The 18226-nt window shown below is 41.6% G+C and overlaps 1 protein-coding gene across 1 annotated transcript in view; it reads right to left on the bottom strand.

The window, feature by feature from the left end:
- The window catches only part of LOC147684249 (putative cation-transporting ATPase 13A4), a 276452-nt gene that overhangs the window by 167841 nt on the left and 90385 nt on the right, over positions 1-18226 (bottom strand). Inside the window, exons 10-11 of the mRNA XM_086944649.1 lie at positions 15361-15531; positions 438-595 (exon numbers count right to left, since the gene is read on the bottom strand). Of these exons, the coding sequence (XP_086800775.1) occupies positions 438-595; positions 15361-15531 (329 nt within the window). The remainder of the gene's footprint in view (positions 1-437; positions 596-15360; positions 15532-18226) is intronic.

Below are 18226 nucleotides of genomic sequence, written 5' to 3'. Positions count from 1 at the left end.
TCTCCCACAAATGGGTGTTTCTAAAACTGGGCTAGACAGGCTGCCTTGCATACTATTTTCTTTGTTGAAGATGAGTCCCTGGCATCACACCTGTCCGATGACCATGTGTCCTTCCATAGCCGCTGGTGTTTATAGCACATCCATGTTGATCCCTGGAGTAATCCAGGTTTGCAGGAAAGCCACCAAGTAGTGAAATTCAGCACACCAGGCAGAAGGAGAGCCACCTGGAGCCAATGTCATACCCTGGCCTCTCCTAAGCATCAATGTTCCACAGCCTTCCAAGCCCTAAGCCCTAACCCAGGCTCCTCCAGTGGTCCAATGCCCCTCCTCCTCCCCTAGCTCTAACCCACACCCCAATACCCATTCCTTTTTTAAACTGGATTCACCAAGTCATTAAAAGCCTCATAAAACAGTGAATTATTGAAAATGTTACTTACACCTGCCTTGATGTACATCACAATTGTGTAAATCACTCCAATGAGGCCAACTACAGCAAGACACATGAGAAAGCGGACTGCGTCTTGGTGAAGTTTGAAGTTGACAGGCCTGGAATATAGAATGGACCTCACCAGATCACCCTTTGCTGTGTTGAACCCTAGTGGAGATAGAGAAACAATAAGATTATGAGAGGTCAAATGCTTAAGGAAGTGTATATAGCAATGCCAGGGTGAACAGCAGTGAGCAGTGTGTATACGGGAACTGTAGAGCTGAACACTAGGGCTGACACCAACATGTTATCACATGAAGCTTAAAGAGGATTCATCTTGGATTAGTAATGCAACAAGCAAGCAGGCAACCAATGCCAGGCTAATGGAACATAATGATAGTGTGAAAAGTAAGGGGCAATAAAAAGGAGGTAATAAGCTGAAAGTAGAGGGTCCTTCATGGCTTAGGAGTTTAGACTAATACATCATGGGATATTTAGTAAACTAAGGGCCTTATTATGAGTTTGGAGGTCCATTGACCGCCATGTCTTCATTCGCGATCCCACTGCTGCAACCTTGGATGTCCGACCATTGTATAACAACACTGCCGACCGCCCGGGTTGGTAAAAATCAACTGCCATAGGGTGGTACTGAGGAGCTTCACTGCCGTCCGTATTATGAGATGGCTGTCCTACGAGTCAACGGCTTCAGTGGGACGCTGCCTAGAGGTCAACTGAAAATAAGGATTTGAAGTGCATACTGACTCCTTTCATGTTCTTCCGATCAGAGTTTGAAGTGCATTCCTGTCTCCAGGTCACCCCTACACAGCAGCATCTTCTCCCCGAGGAATACACAGGTTAGTGTTCTTTGCACCGTATAACCATTGCCTGGACTGCCCAAATATGGGTCGCACTCAGGCAATGGGTAGGTGGTATTTTTCCACATGTATCATGCTTATATCTTCATTCAACAGATATGCAGTTAAAATGATCACAAAGGCATCGATATGTATGGAACACCAGTCACCACTGGTGCAAGATCACTGCAGCAACACCGCGGCACCACAGTGAACTTGTACTATGGTGGTCGGATGACCACCTGCACTGCGGTCTTCCAGAGGATGTGGCTGCGGTCTTCGGGTGGATGGACCGCCAAACTTATAATCAGTCCGTAAATGTCTTAAGTTTCGGGCATTTACATGGTTGATTATTGGTGCTCCTGTAGAGCTTCCTACTTAGTCCAATGGCCAGAGACTATACAATGGATTCATAATTGTCCTTACATTTAGTCATCATTGTGTTGGTTTTCATATCTTTCCTGTATACATTCAACCCAATTGCAATTACATTCCATTGAAAACAGAAAACAAAAAGAGAAGCAGTTGTTTCACAAAAGAAACAATAAAATATTATGTACAAGTTACATTGTCCTTTCACCGCATGATGTCCCCCTCCTTTGTGTGTACACAATGGATATACAAATCATATACATCTTCTGTTCTATATAAATAAAAATGTAAATGTTCCTTTGTTCAAAATCGTAAATCTCCGAAAGTTCTTCACTGATTGCTTTGAACTTTTGACACAACATTGTTTTTATATACACAACATTGGATTCGAAAACGCGCATGTCGAATATGCACGTGTTTTTAACCAAAATCCCGAACAGACACATAAAAATGTCAATGTTTGTTTGTTCAAAATCTTAAATCTCCAAAAGTTCTTAACCGATTGCTTTGAAAAGTTGACACAACGTTGGATTCGATTATGCGCATGTTTATATATACACCATATTGGATTCAAATTTGTGCGTGTCCAATAAGCGCATGTTTTTAATCGGAAGGCAGAAAATATCCTATCGATTTGATTGCTGCACAAAAACTACAATGGACGCCTAGAGACAATAGTCTGCATATATTAGGATGGACAGTTAGTGTCAGGATGGCAGACAGGGAAGTGGATTTCTTTAAATGTACATCTTGCCGTGCATGCACATATGTGAAGAATAGCACTCACTACACAACAGCTTTTAGTGAAGTTAAAATCCCTATTCGAGAATATTTAACATGCAGGTCGGAGTTTGCTATCTACAAACTAAAATGTACCTGCAATCTTGAATATATTGGGAGTTCTAAACTCCCTGTGCATAAACACATTTTGCAGCACATAAGGGCCATTGTGAACAGTAACAGCGATTATCCGGTGGTGAGACATTTCAAGGCTGTTCACAAAAACCAACTGAAAGACCTTGAATGCACTGTCTTATGTTCCGTTCCGCATCCCGGACTGGGTGGGGACCGTGAAAGATTGTTGAGACAGAAAGAATCCCACTTTATTTTATCTCTTGATACCAGGGCCCCCAATGGATTGAATCTAACAGAGGATTTACATAACTTCCTCTGAATGCATTGCATAGGTCTCTACTGTATCCCTCCAATTTAGTTTTAAGCCATATAGATATGATGAATTAGAACTATTTAAATCGTTCAGTTGCTGAATGACTTTTGGCTTAAACATATGATGCACTATGTTTCATTACACAGGAGTTTCTTCATTCTAGATATAAATGTTAACATCTATTTTTTACAATGTTTCTTTTCTTGATTAATGATTGACTGAAGAATATTTCTTTATAGATATAATCATGTTGCCACTTACTATGTAATGGTTTGTGTTCTCTTTTCAGTTGCTTCACTAGCTGCAAACAGTATTTTTATCAGTATATGTATCACGGAAGAATCATGTGAATGTTTAATATATATAGCACTTATGCACTTTTTCTTGAATACAACCACGCTGCTATTAGAGGACTATTGCCGTTGACTTGGTTGTTCATGGCTGAGAAATTCCACTGATTACATGTGTTTGACTGTGGAGTAATTTCGATTTGGAGTATGAATTACATATTTGATATTTAATCATGAATTGGGCAGTTACTCTAGGACACTGGTCGTCATTCTATATGTTTCTGTGAATGCTGCTAGCCCATAATGCATTGTATTTCTTCTCCTTACTATTTATCATTTTGGCACCTGTCTGATATGTATTACTATTTTTTTCCACATGTTTATTTTACTGTGGTATTTTTGTATAGTAATTAGCGCATTTCAATAGTCCGAATTTCCATTCAACACTTGTTGACGATTTTGAAGTGGTGTATTCGATAGTCTGTCTTCTATATTTTCACCTTTGGTATGTGTATACATTTTTGCCTACTTTTGTTTCTACTATATATTTGCTATGCACTCTGGGGCGCATCATGTGACCAAGCTCCTTCGTGGAGCGAAAGGCGTCATGGATTGACATTTAAGTCTTTATTTGCTTTGTGAATACATTTTCACTCTGCTTTTCACTTGACTACTGCCTATCGTGTCCTGATTGCCGCGGATGTATGGAGGCGTATTAGAGGTCTTCACCTGGCTTTTCCTTGTCTTGTATTGGCGAACAGGAACATTGTTTAATATATATATATATATATACATATATATATATATATATATACATATATATATATATGTATATATATATGTATATATATATATATATTAAGATATATATATATACATATATATATATATATATATATTCATTGAAAAAAACGTAGGTTTCACACAGGTTATAGTTAGGAATTAGCTTATAAAAAACCATGCAAATTCATTGAAAAAACATAGGTTATACACGTTATAGTTAGCTAAACATTTCTCTCATACAAAACCTTTGAAATTCCTCCGTTATAGTTAGCTCAGCTAACTATAACTTGCGCGCCCGCAATGCACTGCTGATGACGTCACATATAACATCACTCATGACATGGTCAGTACTCATGACATCACTGATGACATCTCAAATGACATCACTGATGACATCATCCACTGAATGTGTGTCTTTCTGAAAAATAAATATTTTTATATATGTATATCTAAAGGTCGATGGAAGAATAAATGGGTAAATAAGTGTCTAAATGGATGTTTTCTTTGTAAATGTCATTGTATAACTGACTTATTAAGTGTATCTTACTGAATACATGTATTAGAGAGTAATGTTTACATATGTAAATATCTGTATCAGTGTCGCACTTTGTGTAGAAGTGGCTGCATCGATTGGTGAGTAGCTACACGAGTGTCTATATGGGTTATTAGTGAGTTTTTTGAGTATCAGAATGAGTGTTTGTATGTGTTTTGAAGACAGCATGCGTGCAGGACTGCACAGGTCGATGAATGTGTGTATGGGTGTGCTAGTGAGTGAATGGCTGCCTCAGTAGTGTCTTTATGAGTAAGTACATATGTTTTAAAAATGGGTGAGTATCGATATCTAAAAGTAAGGATATATGACAGTGACAGGTTTAAAAGGTTCCTGTATAAATAAGTATGTGTTTCTATCACTGATTGTTTAAGAGAGTAAGTATGTGTACGTTTCTGTAAAAGTAAGTGTAGAGGTGTGTGTATAGCTGTATATGCAAACAAATGTGTGTGAGTAACTGTATGGATGAGTGTTGGTGTGTAACAGTATTTATAAGTATATGAGTACATATGATGAGTGAGTACATGTATAAGTGACTATATAGAACTGTTGGTGAATGAGTTCGTGGGTATGTATATGGCGGAATTAATGAAAAGGTTGTTGGTAAGTGGTATTGGTATCTCCATTTTTAAAAAAATGTTACTTTCTATTTCTGAAGGTGCGTATCAAAGGTTATATTACGCCAAAAAGAGGTCTGCCATTCTTTCACAAGGATGATATCATCAGTGATGTAATTTGAGATGTCATCAGTGTTGTCATGAGTGATGTCACTGACCATGTAATGAGTGATGTTATATGTGAAGTCATCAGCAGTGCATTGCGGGCGCGCAAGTTATAGTTAGCTGAGGAATTTCAAAGGTTTTGTATGAGAGAAATGTTCAGCTAACTATAACGTGTGAAACCTATGTTTTTTTCAATAAATTTGCATGGTTTTTTAAATGCTAATTCCTTACTATAACATGTGTGAAACCTATGTTTTTTTCAATGAATGTGCAAGGTTTTTTAAATGCTAATTCCTAACTATAAAGTTTGTGAAACCTATGGTTTTGTCAGTGAATTTCAAAGGTTTTGTAAATGATAAGTTATAAATGTATTACTTATTATGTCTTTCTTTTTGCACTAATTTCTTATATTTTTAACATAAATATTTATATGTATTTAATTTTTTAGATTATATTTCATATTCTTATTATAAAATATTAACAAAACTAAATTGCAAAGTAATTTTTGGATTAATTATTGCTTGACTTCGGTTGCAATTATAACACAATTCCAGCAATGCTCTGGGGCCCTATGCTCACTAAGCTTTATCAATCCTTACACCTGCTTCAAGCATGTGCAAGTACTTGATGCAGCATAAGCTCAAAAGTGACTGAATGAAGTGTTATACATTTTACTCAGTCACTTTTAGAAGGCGTTGCTGCACCCCCTTCTGCACAGGAAAGCCTCTTCTGACGCAGGGCTTTACAATGTAATGCACCCTCCAGATGCGTCACATTGTTAATAGCACACACCATGGCACATCTTTTGCACCACCGCTGTGTCACAAAAGTGACGCAACGGCTGTGTAAAAGAGGCACAAGGGGATTGTAAATCCGCCCCTAACACATACAAATTCACCCAGGCAGTTTCACCAGCAGAGCAAATTGAAGCATGTAACATATTTATGTACATATGTTACATTCAAGTGCTTCGCACATACTACAGTATACTAAAGGTAAACACCTTATAGATTTATGCTGTAGCACTTCCTTATAGTTCTGCACTTCCACATTCTCCATACACTAGTAATATATTCATTCATTCATTTATGAACTACACATTCATTCTGACAAACTTTTACACCCTAACATAGAAATATAGTTCTTTCTTTGATTAGTGAAAGTAGTTTTAAAAAGAACAGTTTTTTTTGTTTTGTATTTTTTTTGTGTTTTTTCTCAACAAATTCCAAGCGGAACAAAATAATGAAAAAATAACTAATGTCGAGGACAGCACTGATCCTGTATCCTGCGTTTTATCAGGTCGATAGACTGGTCCCCATAACACAAAAGTTTATCGCATTAAATGCAAAGAAATTTAACTTTAGCAAAGTCAGAATCAATATGTGGGTGTGGACTGCTGCTGAAAATGCTACTGCAGTTGATGTGCTTGGTGTATCAGCAGGTGGGTTCTCATGCAACCTCCGTCTTTCAGCTCGAGCAACGTTCTTTGGGTGCAAGTTCTTCACGTGTTGCACCATATTTGCTGTGCCAAAGGAGTATTTTTTACATGATCACCCCTTGAAAGAGTTGTTTGGCAATTTGACAGGTTACTTTTGCAGCATTAACCTTTTTTTGAACTTCTGGAAAAGTGAAAAACTTCCAATTTAGAGCTTCTTTCCTCTTCTTTGGAGCTTCTTCGGGAATGAAATCTCCCTCTGAAGAACTGCTGGAAGATGACTCCATTGCTCTTATTATGGTGATCTTCCTTCTATTTGAGAAGATTCTCACAACAAATGCTTCTTCTTAGAAAGTCAAAGTCGAATAATTATAATGGGACGGAACTTTCAACACTCGCAATAGGAAAAGTTACGAACCAATCAAATCTCTACTTTTAAAGTCACATGGCTGTGCGTACGCTAATGATGCGCTTGCGCAGCTCTTTCAATACGAGTACGCATGATGTTCTACCGCGATTTGTGTAATTCTTTTTAAAAGTAATATATGATTATTTCAAGTATTAAAAAAAATTCATAGTTATCCCAAATCTCTGCCCTTAGTATGTACATTAAATACATACATGTTTTAAACCAAGTAGAAACATTGCCCCCTTTCGCATACAGAACACCGTACATGACGTCACACCGAAGCTTTAATGCGACGCGTAACCTCAAAGCATATTCGTACCGTATGCGTGGGTACAGGCTGAGTTTGATAAGCAGTACAAACTATGATGCGATCACCCTCTCAGTGACAAATCAGAGATCAGGGCGCGCTAAGAAGAATGATTAGAAGTGCTGACTCATTGCAGATCCGATTCTGGGCCTGCCTCTGCGTACATTATAACACCGTCACCATCTCTCTCAGTTGTTAATTGTTGGTGCCCACACTCATACTTGCACATGCGCGGTGCACGCCCGCCCTCACTACCCACATGCCACCACCTAGCATGCTTGCTATTATTTAGCCTGGAAACCAATACAATAGCCAATGTGATGTCCCCCAATGACGGCCCTGGGCTTGGTTTGGTCAGCCCCTGTGGTTCCCAAATAATGCGGGCACTGACGTGAGCACGCTCTCTTTTGCCAGCCTCTGCAGCGATGACAGACAGACTGTCGAAAACACCCCAAACTCAGCAAAACCGCAGCCTTTCAAGACACAACAAAAGACGACAGAAACAAAAGTAAGAGAAGACGTCACAACATCAGCCTCCACTGTAAATTGTATATGCATAACACTAGTTTTTTATCCTTCATATGGCTTTCCTACCCCTCAATGGTTTTAAATTGTACTTACATAATTGAAATATTTCTTTATAAGTCACGAGGTCCTATACACCTCTAATCTTAAAAATTGTGCGTGCATACATTTGTGTCGTATTTCTGTACTACACCACCTTCTTAGGCCTCTATTATTATTAATTGTGCGTCCATGATAGTATGTTTTTTTCTGCGTCATGACGCCGTCCCAGGCCTTTATTAACCTATTGATCTTCCTTTGTTTGCTGGAGCTGCAACAGTCTTAACTACGGAATATTAAGAACCCACATTAAAATTCACTTTTGATAGTAGTTACGCAACTCAGTTTCAATGACTAATCAAAATTTCCTTTTGTTTCCTTCACCAAACATCGTTCAGAAGCAACCACGGCCTATCGAGCAACAGCAATGGAATTCTCTGCAACTTATTGAATATACTTTGACGTATACAAGCAGAGTTCAAGTCGAGTGGTGAACTCCGGTGGCCGCACTCTTTATATATGGTAAGCACAGCAGCCTAGATCCACAAAGCCTTCATAGGAATGCATTAGAAATAAGTCGGCATAACGGGCTTCAGTAACACAGTAGACCCTTCCATATAGACACCTTTTGAACGCAGCACTATAACAAGTAAAATGTACCAGGTACACTGCAAGTGTAAAACTGTAGTGTAACTTTTATTTATGAAAGGAGAGAGGGCCATATTATCAAACCCTGGCAACAGAACAGCGCTGGGACGCCCCCGGGCAGCCATGCGCTCTAGAAATCCCGTTTTCATTTCATTTCATTTCATTTCATTCAATTATCGCCACTTTATCGTCAGGAAAGTGACGAAGATGGGTTTGATAAAATATTCTATGGAATTCCAATCGAAGCTCATGTTAGATGTGAAGAACATCTGACATGAGCTTCAATTGGAATTCCACAGACCATATTATTAAACCCATTATCGCCACTTTAGCGACACTTTCCTGCCGATAAAGTGGCAATAATTTTTGTCGCCCAGGCTTGATATTATTGCCCAGAGTGCGTGGTATACAGCAGCTTCTCTGTAAAATGGATAATTACCTCCGAGCAGTGACTACAGATAGGTTACAACAGTCTGACAAACAGATCATCAACCTTATTACGCCACTTTTGAGTCACTTTTAACATGGGTAAACTGATGTAAAGAGCTAGTATATCTACGTCTGGTTCAACAAAAATCTCAACTCCAGACTCTGCGACACAGTTTTAATGTTGTTTTCTCTCTCTCTCACTCTCTGTGACATCATGTCTCTTTCTCTCTTAAACTTAGACACTGCTGTCTGCTTGGACGTTTGGAAGATCTGCTCAACTTAAGTTGTCAACTTCACTTCCTAATGTGTTTGGCGTAAAGTTTACACAACGGTCAGCACAGAGGCCTAGATCTACAAATCTTTCATAGGAATGCATTAGAAATAATTACGCATAACGGGCATCAGTAACGCAGTAGGCACTTCCATGTAGACACCACTTGAAAGCGGCGCTATAACAGAACATATATACGAGTCACACTGCACACGTAAAACTGTAGAGTTACCACAACTTGTAATGCTTCAGCTCATTTACTCACATCTACATAATTATAAACTCTAATTATCTTTTTTCTTTTGCAGATTACCAATAGGACACCTTTTGGAATCCATTTCACAATTTCTTTATAACATTGTTTAACTTATTTTGCCAGTTCTAATATAGTTATAATTGAGTTTCGTTTATATTTATTGTTTAATAAAAGTTAATTAAAAAAAACTACATACTTCTTTTATTTTGCGGAGGAGGGGTATGACGGTCCACAATAAAAATAATGTTGAAATACTATAGTAAGATATTCAAGACTAGGATTGAAAACTACTGAGTTCTAACTAACTGACATAATAAATACAACGGTGAGAAACTGCTAAAATGGCGGTGGACGGAGTACGTAATCAACGTTTGGCCCTTTAGCACTACCTTTCAAATAAATATATAAAAAATATGACTATTAATACTGTACAAAAGTACAGCACCGGATGAATCACACAAACCGGGAAAAGAAAGCGACAGATTTACTAACTGATATAAAGAAAGGTTTGTTTGTTGAACTTGAAGAAAAAAACTGAACCTCGAAACGACGCTGAGCATGCGAAGAGAGTACAACTGCTACACCAAAAAAAGGAAATCTTTACATACAAAAGGCGATACATTATCGCCGCTTTTATCGACAGGAAACTGCCGATAAAGCAGCGATAATGTGCTTGATAATAGGCCCTTGTAACTTCCCATAGCAGCCCAGGTTTTGATCCTAACCTAGGCTGCTAGGGTTATTCACAAGTACATATTATCAAGCCCATTATCTCCGCTTTATCATCAGTTTCCTGCCAATAAATTCGACGAATATGTATTATTCGCCTTTTGTTGATAATATGGACCATTGCTCTTTTTTTTTGACCAGTAAACTTAGTCGCATATTATCAAGTACCGGTGTTAAAATGATCGCTGTTTTATTGGCAAGAAACTGCTGATAAAACGGCGATAATGAGCTTCATAATACGACCTTGTTATTTCCCATAGAACCCCATGATAGCACCAGTACATAGGCTTCTATGGGACTTAACACGGACGTATTATCAAGCCCACCCTCCCAACATTAATAAAAAACTCCAGACAATGCAGCTACCCGGAGCTGGAAGGTCATTTTACATATCACTGCCCCAGAAATGTGGCATTCCCCGCAACATGTACGGGGACAGAAAGAGAGAGAGCTCAAAACATATATATTTTTTAAAAAGACCCAAGGGGTGCCGCTCCCTGAGACTGTGTGGAGTAGGACCGTAACCCCCCCCCTGCATACTTCAAAATAAAACCAGAGGAGTGCCGTTCCCCAGTTATGCAGAAAAATAAAATTGCCCCCGTAATTTACCCCCCCCAGGACCTAATGAATAAAACGTACTTTTATTTTCACCATTTCCACCGCGTACAAGTACTGCATGCGTACCCCGCCATTTTTTTTTTTAAATAAAAATTGACCCTAAAGATCCATGTACCACCCCCTGACCAAGACTATAGGCTCAGAATGTTTCTACCCTGCCCCCTTTCCATATTTCTCAACTTTGTTTTACTGTTTGCTTGTGACTCTGCTCGTCCGACAAACAACATGGCTGCCAATACTTCCTGGTTTGGAGTATTGACAGCCAATCAGCATGCAGCTCCTCCTCGTAATTGTAGGTATTTACATACGTGTACGCCGCGATTTTTCTTTAAAAAAAAAATACAATAAAAAATAGAGCCTAAACATCCATATACGACCCCAAGACACCAAACGGGGGATAAGTTTGAGCTACAACATTATCAAAGGCATTTTACATAATATTTGCAATGCATAGTGCTAGAAACTATGTAAGATTATGTCAGCGTGAACAAAAGTTCACTGGGGGTAACTTAAAATGTGTTGGTAGTCTTCCTAGGAAGTCTCAGTAAGGGCTAATAGATGTGTGTTGTGTATGTGAATCCCATCTTTCCCTAATGGATGCCTGAAGACTTTAAATTGGATGATGACTGTCAGTCTTAACAGGAATCCTGATGTGGGAAAGTGGATTATTAGTTAGGGTGGTTGCGAGACCTTTCCAAGTAATAATCATACTTTTCTGTATCAGGTCCACATAGGGTACTTTTTTTTAAATTTTAGCTTAGTCCAGGGTGGCTGTGGCACAGAGCAGTCGGCCTTAAGTCAAAGGAAAACAGGTGTAAAGCGTTTATCAGTACCAACACAGTTAATAGGTAGAAAACAGCACAATAAAAACCCCAATCTAATTTATGAAATAGCAAATATGTTTATCTTTAAGTATACACTAAAAGTAAAAAAATCTGATGAGGGGAGATATGATTTTCAGTAGCTTTAAGACTTTCTGGCATAAAAAAAAAAATGCCAAGGGCCAACTGCGGGTATCCGGTTGAACAAGACCAGGTCAAAGTCAAATTTAAGACCGACCACTATGGAGTGTGGGTCGGATACATGGAGCAGGTTCGTACCAGTGAAAAGTTTACCTTCTGAATTAGGACCTGATTACGATCTTGGAGGATGGGATACTCCATCACAAATGTGACCGATATCCCATCTGCCGTATTACAATTCCATTATATCCCATCGAACTTGTAATACAGTGGATGGGATATCTGTCATGTTTGTGATGGGGTATCCCATCCACCAAGATCTTTATCAGGCCCTAAGTCTTTTTTCATGGAGGAATTATCTCATTTGTGGGCAGGGCTGCTAATTGTATCCGACAGAGGGCTTGAAGACAACGGGTGCTGTTCAGCATTGGTCCTAGTAAAATCCCCCACATTAGGTCTAAAAAAAGCACCGCAGTGGGAATGCAAAAGCATGTTCCTGCAGGGCATGGACTGTTATGTCCATGCCCTACAGATCCCTTTTGGATCCCCTTTGTTTCATCTCTGCCTCTGTTTTCATGGTGGGAGCACTGCCATGAAAACCATGGTGGAGAGGAAGGTCGTAATTTGTTTGGTGGGGTAGCAGTGAACATGCCAAGCATATTCCAGCATCTAGACAAACACAACACCCCCAGGGATCGAAGGATCCCTGGTGGCAGCAGCAGTCCTATGACAGCCAGATGCAAAACTTGTTATAGGGCGGACGGACCATCGGTGCGGAGGTAGCCGCACCACCACTGTGAGTTTGGCAGACCATTGGACCACCAACCTCATAATAAGGCCCTAAGTGTCTGCTGTGGTAATCTTGAGGGAGAGAGAGCACACTCTAACACCATTCAAGGGTCCAGGACCTTTTGGGCACTACTTGGTGAGTCATGAATCATTCTCCTAGAAGCCACCAGCAGGGTCCAGGGCAAATCCAGTTGGAATCGGTCAGCCGGGCTATTCTTTGTTGCAGGCTTCTTGCATCTTTTGTTCTTGGTGCTTTCATGAAGGCTTTCTAACTAGCCTTTGGAGTCCACTCTTCTGTCCAGGGTTCAAGTGCAAGCAGGTGCAGCACTTGAGGTTTCTCTCCATAGGTAAACAGCAGCTCCCTTCTTCTTCTGAGTTCCAATGTTTTGGCTCAGCATGTGCAGTCCTTGTTCTGTTTTCCACAAGGCCAGCAGTGTTCTGAAGATCATATCAATGGGTGCCAATTTTATGACTCGTCCTAGTGGATGGGCGTGGCTCCCTAATAAATATGGAAAAGGTTCCCTGGGGCAACCCCACCCTCTTTAACATTATTTCATATGTTGTTTTGGCCCTAAACAATCCCAGAGTGCCCTTCAATGCCAAAATCCAACATCAAGGGCAGAATCTTTCTTCCCTTGGCCAAACCTCTGTGTGCTCTGAGGTGGGTCTGGGAAAATGAGCCACTACCCCTGCAAAACCAATTCTGGGGAAGGTTCCACCCCCACTGGGATTGGTGTCACTCTAGCTAATTAGACAATGGCAAGGGCAGACCTAGATGTGAGTTACATCTGCCTGTAATGGGTGCTGCGCCTTTCAAGGGCATACAGTTAGTGGCCACCTTTCCCAGACCATACTGTCAGGAGGAGGTCACACCTCCTCCCAGCAAAGGCCCTTTTATCCCGTTCCAAAGAGCAATTTATGCCTCCCAGTTTGCTGCCAGCTGACATTTGGGGATTATCCCGTAAATGTCAGCTAAAGGCTTTAGGGAAGGGAATGCAAATTTCTAAAAGTAGCATTTTAAAAATAGTAATTTAAAATCTGAGTTTACCATCAGATTGGATGTTATATTCCTGTTAATTTGAGTCCTTGAATCATTGTTCTAGCTATTCCGCAATGGTTAGTTGGTGGTATAATGCAATCCAGTGCTCTTCTATGGGACAGCCAGCCTTGCCATAGTGAACAATGATTTTGGAGATTTTTCACTGCCTAGATATGTAAAACTTAAGTAAACATGTCCTGTTTTTTTAATTCAGTTTACTTTGCTCTGTGGGCACTCAAGACCTACCTTCGGGGTAATTTATAGGTAGTAAATAGAATGTGTGATTTTGACAAGGGAGTCGTGCAGTGGCCTCTTTTAGGGCCCAGGGGAGGGGTATTTTTTAGAAGAGCTGGGGGTATAGGTAAGGGTGGGCGTAGTTCGCGAAGTAGCGCTACGCAAAGCTACGCGAAGTGCACTTCGCACTACGCGAACTTCACGTAGCACTACGCGAGCTGCGTAGTAGCATGTTCGCACTGTGCAAGATGTGTTTTCAATGATTTCACAGTGCGGACAAGCATCCGGCACTGTGCAAACATTGAAAACTGTCTTGCACAGTGCGAGCTGTAGTTTTCTGCTGCTCGAGTACATTATTACTCGAGCTGCAGCTTTCTCAATGCGAACTGGTAGTTTCTCATTGAGAGCGGTCGCGAGCATGTGCAACCACTCACAATGAGAAACCTTACCTCCACGCGTTGAGAATCTCGCCGGGATGTCATTTTGCTTGCTCGCGGTCACGAGCATGACGTTCAAGACCGCGAACAAGAAATAATGAGCGCTGCACCACGCTACGCTGCACTACGTGTGTTCGCACTGTGCTACGTGCAGCTCGCGTAGTGCGAAGTTGCGCAAACTTCGCAAACTCCGCGAGCGTAGCGTAGTGCTTCGCCCAGGGTTAGGTATAGGGTGTCACACTGGGGTCCACTTTTAGGGCTCAGGGCAGGGGAGGGGCACTTTTTAAGAAGGGCTGGAGGCCAGGGGGTGTTTATGCAGGGGGGCGCTTTTAGTGCTAAGGGGAGGGGTATTAGTTTCAGGGCTGTGGCAGGAGGTGATGCTGGGGTCCGCTTTTAGGGCTTAGGCAGAGGAGGGGTATTTTTAAAATGGGCTGGGGGACACACATATGCCTTCAACATTCATTCTTTTACAACGAAATTCATTTTAAAGGCATGTGTCTTAAATAGAGGCATATCCGTTGTAAAGCAATGCATGGTATAGGTTTTGTTTCGTAATGGAATTCGTGTTGTAATGCATGCGTGCTAAAGTTTATGCGTTACAATGGAATGTATTGTATCATCATGCATCCATATTACATACCACTGAAATGTTATTGGTGTTATTGTCAAAGGAATATACAAGGGTGTTTCCACATGATAAAAGTACATTGGAAAGTGCCCTTCAGTAAATAGCTTTAAAGTTCCGCTTGACAAATTTGAAAGATAGATGGTATTTAGTTTTGTTTTCATAGTGCAGACAATTAAATTATCTCTGCTCTGCTGTAGGCTCAGGAAGAGATTCATTGTGAATTATAAGGAATAAAGTACCCCCACTAATTATTAATACTGGAATCACAATGCAGCTCTGACTTTAATAGCCATGAAGGTATGTTAACACATATATACGTACCATGAGAGACACAAAGCCTGCTTTCTTTGCCACTAGACCCTATTACGCAATTTGAACATTTGCGAAAAGACTCAATGAAACTAATATCACAAAGACAATGCTGAGTTAGGAAGCTTACCAGTTTGCAGAACCACAGCTCTCGCGGGGCCGGAAGCAGATGCCTTGCTCTGGATGAGGTTGGTGCCACAGAACAGGATGTGCCTCTTATAATCTTCTCCACTGTACACCTTCCAGGGCTTGGAGCTGTCTGCTTCAGGTAATGGCATCTTTGTGACTGGAACACTCTCCCCTTTTAGGAAAAAGTATGCTTCTGCATTACTTTCTGTTTAGATACCTCTGGCAGAATTAACTCGTTCTCAAGAGTGAGTCAATGAAGTGACATCTTAAATACAGCTAATGTTCCTCAGTATTCTAAAATACTTGCATAATTGTGTTGAGTTCACTCTGCCACAAAAGCATCACCCTTTCACTTGCTAAAGAAATCAAAATGAATATTCCCAGCTATTCAATGATGAAGAGGGGTAAACAGAGCGATGCACGGAAATGGACCATTATATGAGTGTCTTGTTTTTGCCCTCCACTGGGAACCCAAACACCCCATTGTAGCGCTTGACTCTTACCAAGGGATGACATTGCATAGTCACCTCTGACCACCTAATGGGGTCAAGTTCATCTAACCCCATGTCAAAAATCACCATTTTAGGCATAAATGAAATAATCTTATATATCCATTAATTTAATGACCACTTAATAAGGGTAATAAAACATATGTACTTTGGCCACAAGTGGCTGTCAACATCACTATTTCCATAAAGCATTTACAAGAAAAATATGAATTTCTTATGACCCTGAGTACATTTTATATAGTTGAAGTAGGGAAGACACCATTATAAAACTAGCTTTAGGAGGACATCATATTATGATCACAAACTACATGTAACCCTAAACTTTGCCCTGCTATTCAACTTGGACATTTCTTTCCCCACCTTCAGGCCACAGTAATGGTAGCCATAAACTATTCCCATGGAGAGCGCTGCACTCCCAGCTGAAGGTCACATACTCCATCCTTGGAAGAGCTTGAAAAGGCAGGGAAAATCCTTGGTCGTCCTATTTTGGACCCTGCAGACTTGGGGCCAGTCCTATATTGATACTTTGGGGGCAGCAGCATCACTCCTGTAGCTCCCCTGCACTCTTGAGGCATCCTTGGTGGAGGCCCCGCCACCCTTTGGCCATCATGGGGGGGAAACACTCCGCCAATTTGCGGAGCCCTGCAGGGCATTATGGGGCGCTCCCCTGGGTGAGCTACTTTGTTCTTCCTTGTGTTCCACACAGTGCTGTCTCCCACCACACGGCCTTCTCTTATCTTTCAGGGTGCCCGGTCCCACCAGGGCACCCTGAAAGCAGCACCTCATTGGGACAGCCCTGAGAGCCCACCCTGGGGTGCCCCAGCCAACTCCCCAAGCATTGATTGCACTTCCGCATGCAGCGGCGGAAGCTCACAGGCTATTCTTGCCTGCCCTCTCCTGCAGGCAGGATGTAGCCCTGTGTGGTGGCCGTCACCCCGGAAACAGGCACGGGAGAAGGGTCAGGCCACCACAGATGAAAGAAGATGGGTGGCAGTCCCCATTCCTCCTTTTTCATTGTAAAGGTCCAAATTTGGGGATCCCAGGAGGACTTCTCGGAGGCGCAATAGTGCTGCCAGCATTCATGCAATGGGGAAAGCGGTTGGGGATCCGGGGCCTCATCTATGAAATAGGACCCAGGATTTGGGACCCCCTGGTCCTCCTAGCTCTGGGGAGAAGACCCCATGTACACCCCCTCCCAGGGAAACAGTAGGTTTCACTCCTACTGCCAATCCCTGGGCCCTGGCCCACCCCAGGTGGGGGGGTTGCATCAGCTGGTAATAGGGCGCCACATGCTCCGATAGAGGGGTAATTTTTGACCATTTTGCATTTTCTTGGGCTCATTTTTCTCCAGGTGGTGAGCTCTATCCACCTGAAGCACTTTCCTAGACTACCTGGCCTTTAAGATGGCAAACTTTGCAGGGGGCTGGTTCCACTGGCTGCCTTCGCCAGCCTTTGTCCTGTGTTTCCCCTGGGTCTCTCTATTCTTTGGGGAAGAAGCCCAGCCTTTCTCCCAAATAGTCCTCAGTGGATGTAAGGGGAAATGCTTACCTGGTCCTGCGGATAGCCCCACTGGTCCTGGGGTCAAATGAAGTTACAGTCCTCAGCACAGATGGCATCAGTCTATGGCTTCCACCTACATTCCCAGAGTCCAGCACAAAATCACAAACCAAGAGAACGTTTCCTTCTGAGCATGACCTTTTAAGTGGGGGTGGGAGGTTCCAGCAGTGAGACACCTTTCCACCCCTGTCCCAACCTTACTGCACAGCCTGATAGGACAATTCAAAAGGAATTTTTTGAATTCCGACCCAGGAGTCACTTGCCACATCTGCTCTGGGGCCTCAGTTACGCACCTAGTTGACATCATTGTCAAATCTTCAAAGGGACTCCACCCCTTTGCTGGCTTCAGATGTCTGGGTTCCTCCTTTGTTTAGTGGGCAGGGTCAGGTCCATCCCTGGCACAATGCGACAGTTGATTAATGAATGCAGACTTTTCATCCTCACCCCTTTCCCCCTCAGGAGCAGAGTTAAGTACTGTTAATTGTTCCCTTTGTGCGAGGAGGCCTTTTTCCTGCTGCTTTACAGAAATGTAATTAACTTAGCACAACAGAGTAACAAAAGGCCTGGACTGTGAGCTTGAGCTGAGCAGGAGGATTGTGACATTCCTGGATGACCCTTAAGCTGTACAGATATTGTTTTGGAATGTGTAAAATTGATTTTCCTACTCATGCTGTACCGCAATTTGAGGTGTCACTACTAGTCTCTGTAGGCCAAAGGGAAGGGTAGCTGCAATCTAAGGCAGCTCTCCTCATATATGTATAATGGAGTGCCAGTGCAGACAAGACAGTAAAGCACACTGAT

Source organism: Lissotriton vulgaris, chromosome 11 (genome assembly GCF_964263255.1).
Source record: "Lissotriton vulgaris chromosome 11, aLisVul1.2, whole genome shotgun sequence".
Lineage (NCBI taxonomy): Eukaryota > Metazoa > Chordata > Amphibia > Caudata > Salamandridae > Lissotriton > Lissotriton vulgaris.
Note: the sequence above shows the minus strand (reverse complement) of the source record. Positions and strands in the feature narration are given on the sequence as shown.